Here is a 15,000-nt window from a genome sequence, read left to right as displayed (position 1 = left end):
TCAGAACTTCTGTATCTTGGTGAAGTGATTACAACCACAACATCTGTGCCTTAACAAATACCTTACTGGCACTACTCCTGTAAGTTACTAAAAGCATTACTACGACTAAAGGTAACGCTGCCATTTCATCTGTAGCTTACGAAACTGCGGCTGTCTGAAGCTCTGTGCGCTGACAAAGTTTTCCTTACCATTATTAGAAGCATTTCACCACAATTACTTCCTTTCTTTAATAATAAACATTGCCTCGCAACTATTGCCCCTCTCAAAGGGCCTTACCCAGTCATAAAACGTACACATTTAAATCCCTTATCTGTTTTTTTTTTTTTTCATTTTTTACCACATCCTGTGTTGACACCGACTATCAGACTTAGAGATTTCAGTGCCAGATGCGTTGCATTCTTAGAACCAACTCTGCAAGGTTGGTTTATTTGATTTTCTGAGAATTTTTTTATGGTTTATGTGGAAAACCGGTTTATATATGGTTTCATGAAGGTTTTTTTTCGGTTAGAAGCATTTTTTTTAGGTTCTGTAAAGGACTAGGAGCAAATTAATGATTTAAAGTTGTTCACGTATGAAAATTGTAGTGAGCATTGTTGTTTGTTTGTTTTAACATTTTTTCAGTCTCACTTCTCTCTCTCTACTCTCTCTCTCTCTCATCTCTCGCTCTCTCCCTAATCTCGTCTCTTCATCCATTCTCGTCTCTCTCTCTCTCTCTCCTCTCTATATATATATTAATATATATATATATTAATTATATATATATATATATATATATATATATATAATAGTAGTTAAATAAAATATGTCTGTGCCCTGTGCATGTTTCTTTTGTTTTTATATCTCTTGATAGCGATTACAATTCAAATTCAACAATAAAATCAGAACTTAAGGATAAAAATTATAATAAAAAAATTGTTCGCAGCAAAATTTATATTTTCTACCTAACTCCTCTTGTAAAACTTTGTGTCCTTTATATAGTTATTATTTTATTAGATATTTGATTCATCACTGACCTTGTCACTATTGCACAAGGAAGAATTAACACACGGAAAAGTTCAGTCTTAAGATCCTTATCAAATAAGGTTCAAGTATCATTTTTACGTTTAAATGAAGATAACACGAAGGTCCATCATATCCTTATCGTCTTTAGTGTTTACATTTTCGAAGGGCCATTATTGGACATTTCAAATTCCTGACAATCTCTCTTGATCAGTCCAGTCATAGGTCTTATCACAGCTCAATTTGTTTACTAGTAATTGTACCAGTTGGAGGTAAGGGGTAAAAGTAATTGTGATAGCTGTAAAAAGGGACAACAGAATAAAATATTTATCAGTATCATTTACTAGTGGTAGCAGAAAAAAGGATAATAATTATTAAAGCAAGAGTAAATGACAGTAAGTTTTGATATTGATGATAGTACCATTCAGTGCCATATAGTTCTGACCAATATTGCAGTAGTAGTTGTAGTAGTAGTAGTAGTAGAGTAATAGTAGTAGTAGTAAAAGTGATAGCTGTGGAAATAACAGTAGCAGTAATGATGACAGTAGAAAGGATAATAATAGCTGAAATATATACAAGCGGTTACTCATAGACGCTTTCAGAGTTCTTTGTAAATTACTGGAAAATTTTGTTATAGGTATATGTTTTTTTAACCTCACCTTATCGCTCTCCCCTCATTAATATTAGGAATGTTTGCCCTGCCGTCATAAATGTTTTCTTTTACTATTTATAGTACATCCGGGACTTGTAAACGGCTGGCCTCCTTCTACGTCAGGTGAGAATTACTTTTAATTATCGATAATTCTTTCCGTTAACGGAACCGCAGTTGTTATTAGTCTCATGTCTCATGCAGTAGATGCTTTCTCGGTGCTAGGATACGGAATTTAAATAAAGAGGAATATTTTATGTTAAGCTTTATTTTAACGTCATAATTTAAACAGATTTCCACGCGTTGTTAGTTGTTGTTGAATCGTGAATTAATAAATAAACAAGATTAAGAAAAACGAAGAATTCCGCACGAAAGTGGACTCGATAGTAGATGAAAAGGAAGTACTTGGCAACTGTGCCACGCAGTTTACTAGATAGATAAAGTAACTGCAATGTTTGGGACTGAGTAAACATTTCGACTCCGTTTTCTATTGCCTTTGCTTATTTTGCATTGTCTAGTCCTCCGTAATTGCTGATTACGCTCTCACACATGTAATCAGGGTAGCACTTTATATATATATATATATATATATATATATATATATATATATATATAGATATATATATATACATAACCACCATAAAACTGAGTCATTACATTAACTTCACCATAATCGCATAATAGATAAGTGTTTGTGTGCGTTTCGCTGAATATTATATTAAACAAATGACTGTTTTCACCTGTTCGGAGTTAGATGTGTTACCACATTACAGATAACAGCGTGCCAGCAGCTTAAATCAGCTGTTTAGCTTTCTTTAGTGAACAAGGCATCAACATCAAGCAGGGATGATGACGTATGCCACCTGTTCTCCCTTGCAAACGCATTTATGCTGCACATACTTCATTACTGAAAATAAATTTTGACGTGTCACCATATTGAATACATAATCTGCAGACAAATGTGTTTCCTGCATCCCCGCAACACTGCGGGCGTTTGAAATACCTGCACCATTTGCCGAGAAAATGAGTGAAAGTGAGCCGTAAATGAGGGAAAGCGATGAGGAGGCAGCTTACTTACCTGGTCCCGGGGGCCTCTGAATAGTTGTATACGCTGTTACTTTTAGAAGTCCGTTCGAGCGTTTCTCTTTTGTTTACCGCTGGAAAACGGCTCCGAGATTCGAGATCTGGGGATAAAGACGAGATCTTCGTGTCATGTCGACGCTTGAGCGTGTATCGCGAGTGTATTTAACTTCGTGCATGATTGCGTAAACTAATAGCTATTGAAGTTTGCAATGCCTGGCAGCTAAGACGTGTAGCGCAAGAAGAAGAAGAAGAAGGAGGAGGAGAAGAAGAAGAAGGGTCTGGGTTCCCCGCCTGTCGAGGCGGCAGTTATCGCTAAGCAGTCGTCCGGTGTAGGTGTATATACGTCGTCGGTCGCGCTCTCCTCCCGAAAGTTGTGCAACGTGTTCTTCTGGTCTGCACATGACCCCGTGTCAGTGAGGTCATGAGATTGTGGAGTTTGCAGTTGCAGGCTAAATACAGCCTTTAATGTGGAGAAAATCCCCCGTGTTGTTGTTTTTTTAATAGTGTTTTTGATGCCGATATCATTTCGTTAACCCCCACAATTTTGTGAATGAAGTTTGACGTGAGGTTGTAACAGGAGTGTCGAAGTAGTTCTTTTATTTTTTTATTTTTGTTATTATATTTCGTTTCTATCTTTAGTGCTTTTAGGACTCAGCCCATAGGCCTAGGCTGATAGTGTAGTCGGCGATTTGAATTCGTTACTGGAAAAGGTATTCACAGCCGACATGTCTCAAGGTGAGTAGGCCTATTTGTTTTTGTAAAATGTTAATTTAGCATTTTTAAAAACTATTGTTATGATGAATTGTTGTAGGTCATGATTATGATTTGTGATTTTAATGCATTGCACGAGTTTATTGCATGGGCCTATGAAGGTATAGATTAAATGCAGCAGTTAAATGGATCAACAAATCTGAATATAGCAGAGTCGGTATCTTTGACAATTAACTAAGCATTTTGATGTAAGCTAAGGTTTAACAAAAGGGTTTAACTAAAGTAAGGTTTTGCAAAGTTTCTAGAATCGAGGCAAGGTTTAATAAAAGTTTTAATAAAGGTTTAACAGGTTTTTAAATAAGGTAAGGTTTAACCGAGCTTTCTGAACTCTGGTGGGCTGAATAGGCTAAGGACGTTTCTATCACATTTGTATTACTTAATGATTCGTCTGTATGCAGTCAATCAAGTAGTACCCTTCAAACTGTTCATTTTGTAAACACTTAGACCATTTTGTGTATCATTATATTCACATTACAATTCCCAGCCTTCCGTAGGTTTGCTATAGAGGATAGTTGCTTGCAGGAGATAGGCCTAGGTATGCTAAACCGTAATTTGTCTTATACCAAAGGAATAACACTGACTCAATTGACATTGTCATCTGTTGAAAAGGTACTGGATAATTTTTTTTATCTTCCTTTTCAAACTAATGCGCCGCTATTTGGCTGCAGGATGACTTAGCAAGGGCGCTGTCATCATCACTTTTGAAACAGTTCATCTTGCACCAGACCCCGTCCCCAGTATGACAGGCATAGGACTAATGATTCAAATCACGAATGTCGTTTGTCTGTATTAAATATTAAAACATGTATATATGACATCACCTTCATTATCTTATACATGGTATTTTCAGTTTTATAGTTGTTGAATTTTAATGCAATAAAACAGTGTTTCAAACCAAGATGATGAGGTAAAATGGTTAGCATTTAATATTAGTTTTAGTTTAGACTCTAGAGGAAAGGGAGGGCGATTGCTTAATGAAAATTGCAGTATATACTGAAAATGGCGGTGAAAATGAAGGCTTTCGATATTCGGAATCTGTGAAGTGCCTGCCAGATTGGGTTAAGACTGTTTATTTATAAAGGGTTCGACGTACTACTGAGGAGTCATCGGTGATGGCATTGATGGTGGATGTTCTCTGCACGGGCTCTCTCTCTCTCTCTCTCTCTGTGGGGGGGGGGGGGGGGGGGGGGGGGTTTGGTGGCGTTCTAACAGTGCCCATACGGTCATGGTAATAAAATGTCTAGACGGCAAATCTACTATACCCGTAGGGTGGTTATGTACCGTTCCGGAGCTAGACCGAGGTACTGCTCATCTTCATTCATACTTGTAAGCGGGTCAGATGTGGTAGAGGATGGACAACTAGTCTAAAATTTACTCAAAGGAGAAAAATTTCACATAAATGTGTTAATTTTTTTGTGTTGACTTTTCCCTTAAATGCAGTTCTGACGTAAATAGGTTGTTCTTTGCCTCCCGTCATGTGAACTTTCTCTCTGAACTCCTACGAAGTTTAGTCTACATCAACCTAGGCCATCCTTCAGTTCTTGGTCCCATTGCTTCCATACTGTCGTGTTTTTGTTTGGGGAAATTGTTCATCCTCCCATTTCATCACATGGCTTAACTATATTTGTATTTTAGGTGTCAGTCTATTTTCCAGCTAGACACCACGCAATGCGATCTTCTCATTGTACTGGAGCCTGGAATCCTAGCATTCTGCTGTTTTACCTTTTCAGAAATTCTTCAGTTTTCCTCGTCAGTACCGTTTCTGGCGCATATATAGTAATATATAGGCACTGCTTTGTCTTTGTTATCTACGCGTCACCTACTAGGTGCTAGTACTAAACATAGCGGAAGCTCAATAGGACGCCGTGTTTAAAAGTATCGTTTGTTAATGTAATTTGTCGACTACACAATATAGAAATAGGAGTATATCGTACTTTGAGCCCCGAGAGACTATTACTAATGACGTGTAGCTAACAAGCCAAAGTAGCACCGGTAGTTTAGCTTCATCCTTGCTGCAATTGCCCTCTGTTACTACCCTCACAACCAAAGAATTTCAGTCCAATGTGTCCCCAAAGGAACATCAGTGTTCTACCTCTTCCTATACCTGCACTTTGTCGGGTATACACATTGTGTTCAATATGTTTACTAGACGCAAGATACGCTCCAACTTCAGAGAGGGTGAGAGCGATCAGTTAGTTACGTACTCCCAGTTTTAGATAGCGTTCTTATTTATTTAAACCTGGAAAAAAAATCCATTCGATACCCCAAAGTGTTCGTAAAAGTTTTGCTTACAATGTTACCCACAGTCATTTTAAGCAGCTTTAGAAAGCTCACAGTTTAACGTTTCATAATTTATGTTCTGTGTTGTTAATCCTATTAAGTCGTTCTAATACTTGTGTAATCTGTGAACATGTTTTTATAAAGCTCCTCTTCATGTTCGGATAATGTTACCGGTATGTTCGTTAAGTTTAAACACCGTCTTATTGTTTATTTACTTCAGATGTAAACTGAATGTTAGACAGGACTGCTTGAAGGCTAAGTTCTCTCTCTTATTGCCTTTTTTTTAGTGTTCTTGCAGCTGTTGTCAGTAGTTATTGTTGCAACAATTGCAATTGCTCTTTTATATTAGTATTATTATTACAGATCATTTCAGGCATTTACGATAAGATTCTTATCACTTCATGTTGGCGATATTATTCATAAATGAGCGTTTGTATTTTATGAATGCTGGGTTTATGGGTTGTTGATTAGGTAACCTATGGATCTGCTGAATATAAAGTATGAATAGGTGAGAGGCAAGTCTGTTTTTTATAAGATTTAAAAAAAACATTAATCAAAAGATCCATGTCTCGTAAGGGATTCATGCTGTTGCCTTCATAGGCCTACATACTTGAAGGTTTGTCCTTTTGACATTTCTCCAATTGGGATAGAGCGGTACCATTTGTGACATCCCAGAGTGCTTTGTATGCTTATCTCTAGAAAACTATTCAATAGTAAAATGTAATATTGATGTAAGGAGATAAGTAACCGTGTTAGGTTAGTACTGCGATATGTTTAGGCAACATGCTTGGCCGATAAATTCACCGTATTAATTGACAGTCGATAATATGCGAGATAATGTTCGGCGTTCATTTGTTCTCTGTGTGTTATACGGTTGTTTGTTTGCCCTGTGAATGAATAAGTTGATACGCTAGTTGCAATGTACTTGTGCAACGATTTTCAATAGATGACTGCTTAGCTAAATGAAGTACGAAAAAGTGACAGTATAATGCGATATAGTTTTTGTTTAGACTGAATGAATAAGTTAATACCTTAGTTTCTTGTGCAACAATTTTCAATGGATGGCTGCTCAGCTAATTGAACGATAGAAATTAACCCTTCTGATGCCTAAAGAACTGTTTTTGTTGGTATGTGATGCTGGTATTCACACGTTTCTCGAGACCAGGACTAGAAGGAACTAAAAGACCGTTCAAAGTAGAAAAGAAGATAAAATTGAAAGATAATGAGGTAAATCAATGTTTTGATTGTTCCAGAATAATATATATATATATATATATATATATATATATATATATATATATATATATATATATATATAATTTCTAGCCTACACAGATGAAGTGGAGGGCCTATACATGGGGGCGGTCTTGGAGATCCAGCTAATTGACTATAAACCAAACGTTTTGTGCAAGCTATCCCATTTCCTGCGTGACGTTTGACGTTGTACTTAGCAGCCAGTCAGGAAACGGATGTTACTTAGTGGCTGACCAAGAAAATGAGGAGTGGCCTGCCAGTAACGTAACACATTTCAATTTAAGAAGGGATTATAGACTGATCTAACCGCGAACCAAAATTATTAAGACAATAAGATCGCGCAGCTGCGAGCGTGACGTCACGACTTTCCAGACCGTTGCCCAAAACATTGCAGGAAGATATTATATTTCTAAGGCGGCAATGCTGATCATTTGTTTACAAACGCCAGCGGTGTAGAGGTCATTGAAAATACTGGCGTGGATTTCGTTTGCTACTGTGAGTATGTGTTAAGACATGCGTATGCACACACAGCATGTCCATGCTCATGCATCTATTTATAGAGCTGTGCACTCATAATTGTTTATGTATATATATATATATATATATATATATATATATATATATATATATATATATAGACATACAGATATATAAATATATATATATATATATATATATATATATATATATATATATATATCTATATATATATATATATATATATATATATATATATATATATATATATATATTATATATATATACATATATATATTCATTTCAAGAGGAATAAGAGCTCTCAGAAGAGAATTGAAAGACTCGTTTTCTGCACCATAGCTTATACATACACTTTCCTTCAAATATCGTGTAAGACAGCATCTATTAGATAACTCTGTTCACTGATGGGAACAAAATACAATGTAGGCTAAATGGCACAGACTTGATGTACCATGGGATTAATTTTTTTTTTGCTTTAATGTCGGGGAAAGATTGCAACGGGAACTAAAGCTTTTTGTAATGGTATTCTTTTTTTTACCCAGTGAGAAATATATATATATATATATATATATAATATATATATATAATATATATATATATATATATATAGTATATATATTATATTTATATATATATATATATATATATATATATATATATATATATATTGCTTACAAAATGTTCGACTTGTATTTGCTGCGTGTGCGTGTACCAGATAAATGATCTCATGTTGGTCGAAGATTTTGAAAAATATATTAGAACAAGGAACACTTTATTGTCGTTCAGATGTGTAAACGTCGCTTTTGATTTTAGCAACAGAATCTTTCGCTGTTCGTTTTCATAAGGATAAAACAAGGAATGACTATTTACTGGACCCAAATTTAGTTACTAAATCAGTGACTGCTTTCCTTCCTGTACCTTGGATAGGAAATGCGTAGGAACGAGTAAAAGAAATAAGATATAATGTTGATAAAACTTTTAAGATATCTTCCTTGTGAGTCACTTCAGCGCACTTCCTCTTCAGCAGAGTGCACGTACGCATGTACAGTGAATTAGATATTTAATGCATTTTTATTATTTTCATGGTTTTGGATCTTGGGACCAAGCATTGGAAGCAAAGGAATTTTCTAAGCTTCAGTAACAACGCAAAAGGGATTAAATATAGTAAGGAGTTATAGAAGAACAGTTTTAATGATTCACAGCTTTTATTTGTAAATTCATAGAATTTAAATAAAATAGTTTTCAGAGTGGATATTTATATAATATAATATATAATATATTATATAATATATATTATATAATTATATATATTAATATAATATATATATAATATATAAGTATATATAGATATTATATATAATATATATATGATAAAATCTGTAATGTAATAGGGATATTCGAATAAATATCGAGGGTAAAACCACTAAGAACTGACGATGGTAATGTCGGTCAAACCGAACTTGTCGATTATATACGTAGTACAAGTTTTTGTAAAGATACCAACAGTCTTGAATTAACCAGTAGATTTGGTGTTATGTCTTACCCTAGAGAAGACTGGAAATTGATCTGGCCATGAATAATTAAGCACTGCCTAAGCTAATGACGTTTAGGACGGAGGCTTATAAGGGTACGGCGTCTAGCATATACTAGTGTGTTATGTATTTGCTACTGCGTTCAAGATTATTTGCTTTTTTACGTTCACTTGATGTGCAGGGACAGACTTGCGTTACTGTTTACGAGTGTGTTGATTTCTCTGGACCTTGGATTTAATCATCATGCTTGTTGCCGTATCTACTATATATATATATATATATATATATATATATATATATAAATATATATATATATATATATATTGTAAGGTTGTTTGACTTGAAAACAACCATGTTTCAATTTTGTAACTGCCCTCTCTTGTTTTGTTGGGAGACGAGTTTACTTTTGTCACGTTGTGAGTGACACGAGTCAGTCAGGTTTTGGAAAGCAGAGCAGCATGATCTCGACAATGTTCTGTCGAGAACTACAGCAGCAACAGCAGCAGTTTTGGAGTATCGCCTTGTGGATGGCGATGACAGCAACGACAAACTTGAATTTGTGGCAGCAGGTGTTGACCGTTGAGGAGGACATCAATCCAGTTCCTGAGGACGTGGTGGTGGCTGACCCATTATCCTGTTCAGAAGAATTATTCTTCTGTGGCAGCTTCAAAGCGGTCATGGTCGGCCTCGAGGATTTTGGATTGTGGTTCTTACAGTTTTCAGTGTATGTTTACTAGTATCGGTTGGTAATGAGCAAGAGTGTGACGCTTTTCTTTTATGCATTGTATACTATCTTTCATTATTGCATTGTATTATTCTGTTGTCGACTTGAAGTGTATTGTTTATATTTTATTATTGCATAAGTATTGCTGCTGTAATAGTATTGCTGCTGATTTAGATATTCTTATTTTGTCAATTGGTGCTTTGGAACTCAAAGGCATTTAAATGTTTAACTTATCTGGAGTTTATTTTATATTCATTACGATTGTGATAACTGTAATTGATTTTGTATGTCTGCTTTCTAAAACCTGTACTCATTGTACATATGTAATATAATTTTGTTTAATAAACTAGGCTAAGGTACTTTAGTATTTTCTTTTACACCCACCCCTTTGGTTGTTACAGTCCATCAATCCATTCCAGTCTCATTTCTTTTGAGTATTTTTAACCTGATTGTCATGGAGAAAAGTGGTCATGACATATATATATGATATATATATATATATATATAATATAATATATATATACATATATATATATATAATATAATATAATATATATATACATATATATAATATATAGTAATATATATATAATATTATATAGTATACGTATATATAACCTCGCAGGAAAGAAATGAGGATACGGTCGTTATATCCTGACCGGTGTCGGCTTTGCGCTCGTTTTTCATATTTTCCCTGCGTGATTACATATATATATATATATATATATATATATATATATATATATATATATATATATATATATACATATACACGTATATATACGTATATAATATATATGTGTGTGTGTTTGGTTTGTTTTTTAATATATACATTTATACACACCTAAAAAAAGGCATCCCTTTACCTGACTAATAATTACCTCCGTCCCCAGCAGGCCAAGATCGCCTTAGTAGTAGTAGATATCGCATCCTTATCGATCGGAAACTTTCCTTTCGCTCCTCCCGATATCTCTCTCTCTCTCCCCCGCCCCCCCTTAGGCCTCTTGTGTTTCAGATCCTGAAGCGGGATCCTTCTAAGCGTTCTGATTTTCCCCGGGGAAATTAGCCCGAGGTGGGGCGTCCGTCAGTGTCACGTTTGAGCGACATTTTTTTTCTCGCAAAGGGGCATAGAGAGAGAGAGAGAGAGAGAGAGAGAGAGTTCAGAGGTATGAAGAAGAAGAAATCCGATCGGCGTATTGTTTTGGTGGTGATGAATGTTGGGTTTACATCAAGTTACGTTAGCGCGCCTCATGCGGTACACTGTAGGCATGACTAGAGGTTCTGTGCAGCGTCCCTAAGGACCCTTAGCTGCAACCCTTTTCATTCCTTTTGACTGTACCGCCGTTCGTATTCTTTTTCTTTCATCTTAACTTTCCACCCTCTCTAACAATTGTTTCCTATTGCAGCTGCTATGAGGTTTTCCTCCTGTTTCAGCTTTCAGACCTTTTCTACGGTCAATTTCCGTTTCGGCTCTGAATGACCTCATAGGTCCCAGTGCTTGCCCTTTGGCGTAAATTATATATTCAATTAAACGAAGTCTCATTGTGACTTTGCTTTTGATTTCTTTTGCACTTTTACCCGAGCCTCGATGAGGTAAAGAAATACACAACGTTCTTGGTTCTACTTATTTATATTCGTCCCTTTAACTGGTATAAATGTCGCGTTTTCAGTGACTTTACATAGGGCGGCAGGATTTGAACGTATTCCAAATGGGATTGGCGCAAGGTGGAATGATAAGGAAAATAAGACTATGTCGATTAAAGACGGTTGGTTAGGGGTAAAATCCTCGTAGAGGTGTGTCGCAAGTGCACCTCACGTGGTGCACTGTAGGCATTTACTAAAGGGTGTTTGCGGTGTCCCCCATACTACGCCCAATTTTTAGCCCTATTCTTTTCCTTCTTTCTTTCTCCCTTTCTTCAGGTTTGCTGTCTAACACCTCTGACTATAAATTCTGTAGAATTAAAGCTTTGTACGAGACTAAAAAATGGAGGTGGGAATTGGAAAAGGGAATGACAGACAGAACGAAAAATTGAGTATATCTTAGCTTAACCAGACCACTGAGCCGATTAACAGCTCTCCCGGGGCTGGCCCGAAGGATTAGATATTTTTACGTGGCTAGGAACCGATCGGTTACTTAGCAACGGGACCTACAGCTTATTATGGGATCCAAACCACATCGAGAAGCGAATTTCTACCACCAGAAATCAATTCCTCTAATTTCACGCTGGCAGAGCGGGGAATCGAACCCGGACCCTGAGATCGGTAGTCGAGCACGTTAACCGACTCGTCCAACGAGGAACTTGGAACGAAATTATGGATAGAAGAGAATAAGGTAGATGTGATAGGGTTTAGGAAACGGAAGGAGGAGGACAATTATTAATATGGAAGGCGTCTGGGAGGACGAGTTTGAGTCGGGTCTCGTTTTCTGGGAATTGATGGAGGAGAAAGAAAAAAGGTAATTTTTTTTATAATGTCGATAAGAAGAGAATATGGTTTGTGTGGAAGAGAAGCGTTGCGGGGAATTTGTGGGGAATTGGGGGGGGGGGGGGGGGGGGGGTGGGGGGGGGGGGGGGGGGGGGGAAGAAGAAGAAGGAAGACTCCGAACGAGGCTGATTATCGATCTGGAGTGTTCGAAGTCTTGTGTCGTTAACTCTTTAGGAGTGTACTAGGCCTAAAAGGGATTCCGCCCTCTCTCTCTCTCTCTCTCTCTCTCTCTCTCTCTCTCTCTCTCTGTTTTCATTATCATCTTTTTTCAAGGGTCTTGAGCAATTCATCTTTAAGGCTAAGATCTCCGCCTTTTGTTCTGGGATGTCTTTTGTATAATGGATAGATTGTCATTAGTTGTTTCTGCTGGTGTTGATATATAAGGACTGGTTTCGTTGTCCGAGAAGAAGAAACCGGCTTTTAACAATAAGACGGAGTAGTAGGATGACTCTTTGTTTACCCCCCTTCAAAACCCCAACCTTGACCGTAAGACGAAGTACTAGAGTATAGTACATCATTCCGCTCCTAAAGGTTCTAGTTGGAGCGGAATGACGTCATCGCTACGTGACGTGACAGCCATATTGGATAATAAACAACTTCTTCAGAACTCCGTAAGGAAATGACCGCTTTATATAACATGTATCATTTACATTTAATGCTAAGTATGAGATATTAATTTTCATATAAAACAGCGTGGAGATTTTGATTTGGTATTCAGATTGCAACCGAGTATGACTCGAGATTTAAAGTCGGTTGCACTATCGAGTGATTCACAAAAGGCAGGGAAGTAGGAACCTATGTACTTGAATCTTATTGAAGGAGTTGTCTGGGCAGGCTGCGCGCCTTGCATTCCTGCAACCTTCCCAGGTAGCTCCTTGATTCCAACGCCTTTTTAAAATGGCCTTTGTGGTCCATTTTGCAGCGACCTTAGCTTTCACTCAAGATGCCATGTGTGACCTGATTTGATGTCCAGATTTATTCATTTTTTTTTTAACTCTCACTTTGGTACAGTTCGGAATTCATTACCGAAATGAGAATCTTGCATATTACGTTGATACGGCTATGACCTTGAGGCTACGTGACAAGCCCTTGCCTGATTTGATTAGATGTGTAAGGAATAAGTGCAATATCGTGACTTCAGTCTGGATATGTAGATTTAGGCCATATGCAGCGGTTCGTGTTCGGTGTTTTCTTAATTAAAGTATGGACAACTCTATAATTGTCACTTTGTACATGTTTGCAACAAAAAGTATAGGCTAACTGATTACTCATTAACTTTATTTCATTTGTTCTTGTAATTACTTTGTTTCATTTAACACTTTATCTAGCTAATAACTTTTTTCATTGGCTTTTCATTTTATTTTTGGGAGCACGATTATACAAAGCAGTAAAGTTCTTTGAAGGTTTAGGTTATAACTGACTGCTAATGTGTGCGCGCACTTGATAAAAGAAAGCTAATTACCCAGATCTTCTTTTAATACCAAATAGGTTGAGGTCAATTTCTCATTATACCTTCATATGTAAATGCAACTCCTTAGTTCCTTTTTGAGAACTAAACCGGATGAAATGGGCATCTCGGCCCACTATCTTCGCGACCTTAATTGATTGAGTTTTTCGTTTGATAAAAAGGCATCGTGAAAATATGACATCAAGGTCTCCCATGTCAATTCAATGCTAAGATTTATTAGCTGGGTGCAACTAATATTAGGGACCCCCATAGGAGGGTTTGGGTGGGGTAGGGCCGTCAGTGCAACCTCACGTGCAGTGCGCCGCGGGCCATAACTGGAAACCCTTTAGTTCCTTTCACTGTACCTCCGTTCATATTTCTTTCTACCATCATTATATCTACCCCTCTCCTAACAATTGTTATATATGCAACTGCGAAGTTTTCCTCCTGGTCATACCTTTGTATGGGTCCCATTGTGCATTCTGTCTGTATAGTTTTCCGGAAACGTTTAGTCTTCTTTCTGCGGAGGATTCCTTGCCAAATCTTAAACTTTCCGTGGAAGAGTCCTCGCCTAATCTCATCCTGCTTACTTCTCGCGAGGATTCCTCCAGATTCTCCCCTATCGACCGGCGATCGACGGACATTCCATTCGCTATTTATAGGCGACCGTCAGGCGATCGTAAACGTCGGTACTGTGTCATTTTTATCCCCCCCCCCTCCACTAATGACAACGTTTCCGAAAGATTCCACGTAGTTCGGGCACGTATATACGCAATCGGCTTCTGTTAACCGGTGCGCTCGCGGTGTTTGTACGTTCGTGCTGTTGAATTTCTGTTTGGCCTTTTCCGTCTTGGGATTATTTGAGCTCGTATGACATCTAGATATCAGGGACTTCATTTTTACAGGATGTAGGAGTGTCGGAGGATGTGGATTATACCCAGCCTTGGCGGAGGTTTGCAGTCTCTTCTGTACGGTCTTGTTATTCCCAGTTTTGCTTTCGTAATGCAGTAGGGCTTGACTTCCGGTAGATACCACAGAGGCGGGGAAAAATTTTTGATTGATTGGTTAATCTTGCATCAAACTGACGTAACGTCAACAAGGTTATCGACACCGAGAGAGAGAGAGAGAGAGAGAGAGAGAGAGAGAGAGAGAGAGAGAATACATACACAGACACACAAGTGTATCAGTTAAAACTACACCTGGCGATATACTTTTTTTTCCTTCGTGGACCAGCTGAACGAAAAGCATATTTCACTATCCGGGATCAGTCCTGTAAGAA

The 15,000-nt window shown here is 37.2% G+C and overlaps 1 protein-coding gene across 5 annotated transcripts in view; it reads left to right on the top strand.

Moving 5' to 3' along the window:
* The window catches only part of LOC135207945 (calcium/calmodulin-dependent protein kinase kinase 1-like), a 382,666-nt gene that overhangs the window by 12,674 nt on the left and 354,992 nt on the right, over window positions 1-15,000 (top strand). Inside the window, exons 1-2 of one of the 5 annotated variants that reach the window (XM_064239929.1) lie at window positions 3,078-3,140; window positions 3,371-3,466. The exons of 3 other annotated variants lie outside the window; for them this stretch is intronic. In XM_064239929.1, the coding sequence (XP_064095999.1) occupies window positions 3,457-3,466 (10 nt within the window). In that variant the 5' untranslated portion in view covers window positions 3,078-3,140; window positions 3,371-3,456. Of the gene's footprint in view, window positions 1-3,033; window positions 3,467-15,000 lie in introns of those variants that run through there. One more of the 5 variants, XM_064239928.1, reaches the window with a different exon arrangement.

The sequence above is a fragment of the Macrobrachium nipponense genome, chromosome 34 (genome assembly GCF_015104395.2).
Source record: "Macrobrachium nipponense isolate FS-2020 chromosome 34, ASM1510439v2, whole genome shotgun sequence".
Classification (NCBI taxonomy): Eukaryota; Metazoa; Arthropoda; class Malacostraca; order Decapoda; family Palaemonidae; genus Macrobrachium; species Macrobrachium nipponense.
This window is presented reverse-complemented; position numbering and strand designations above follow the sequence as displayed.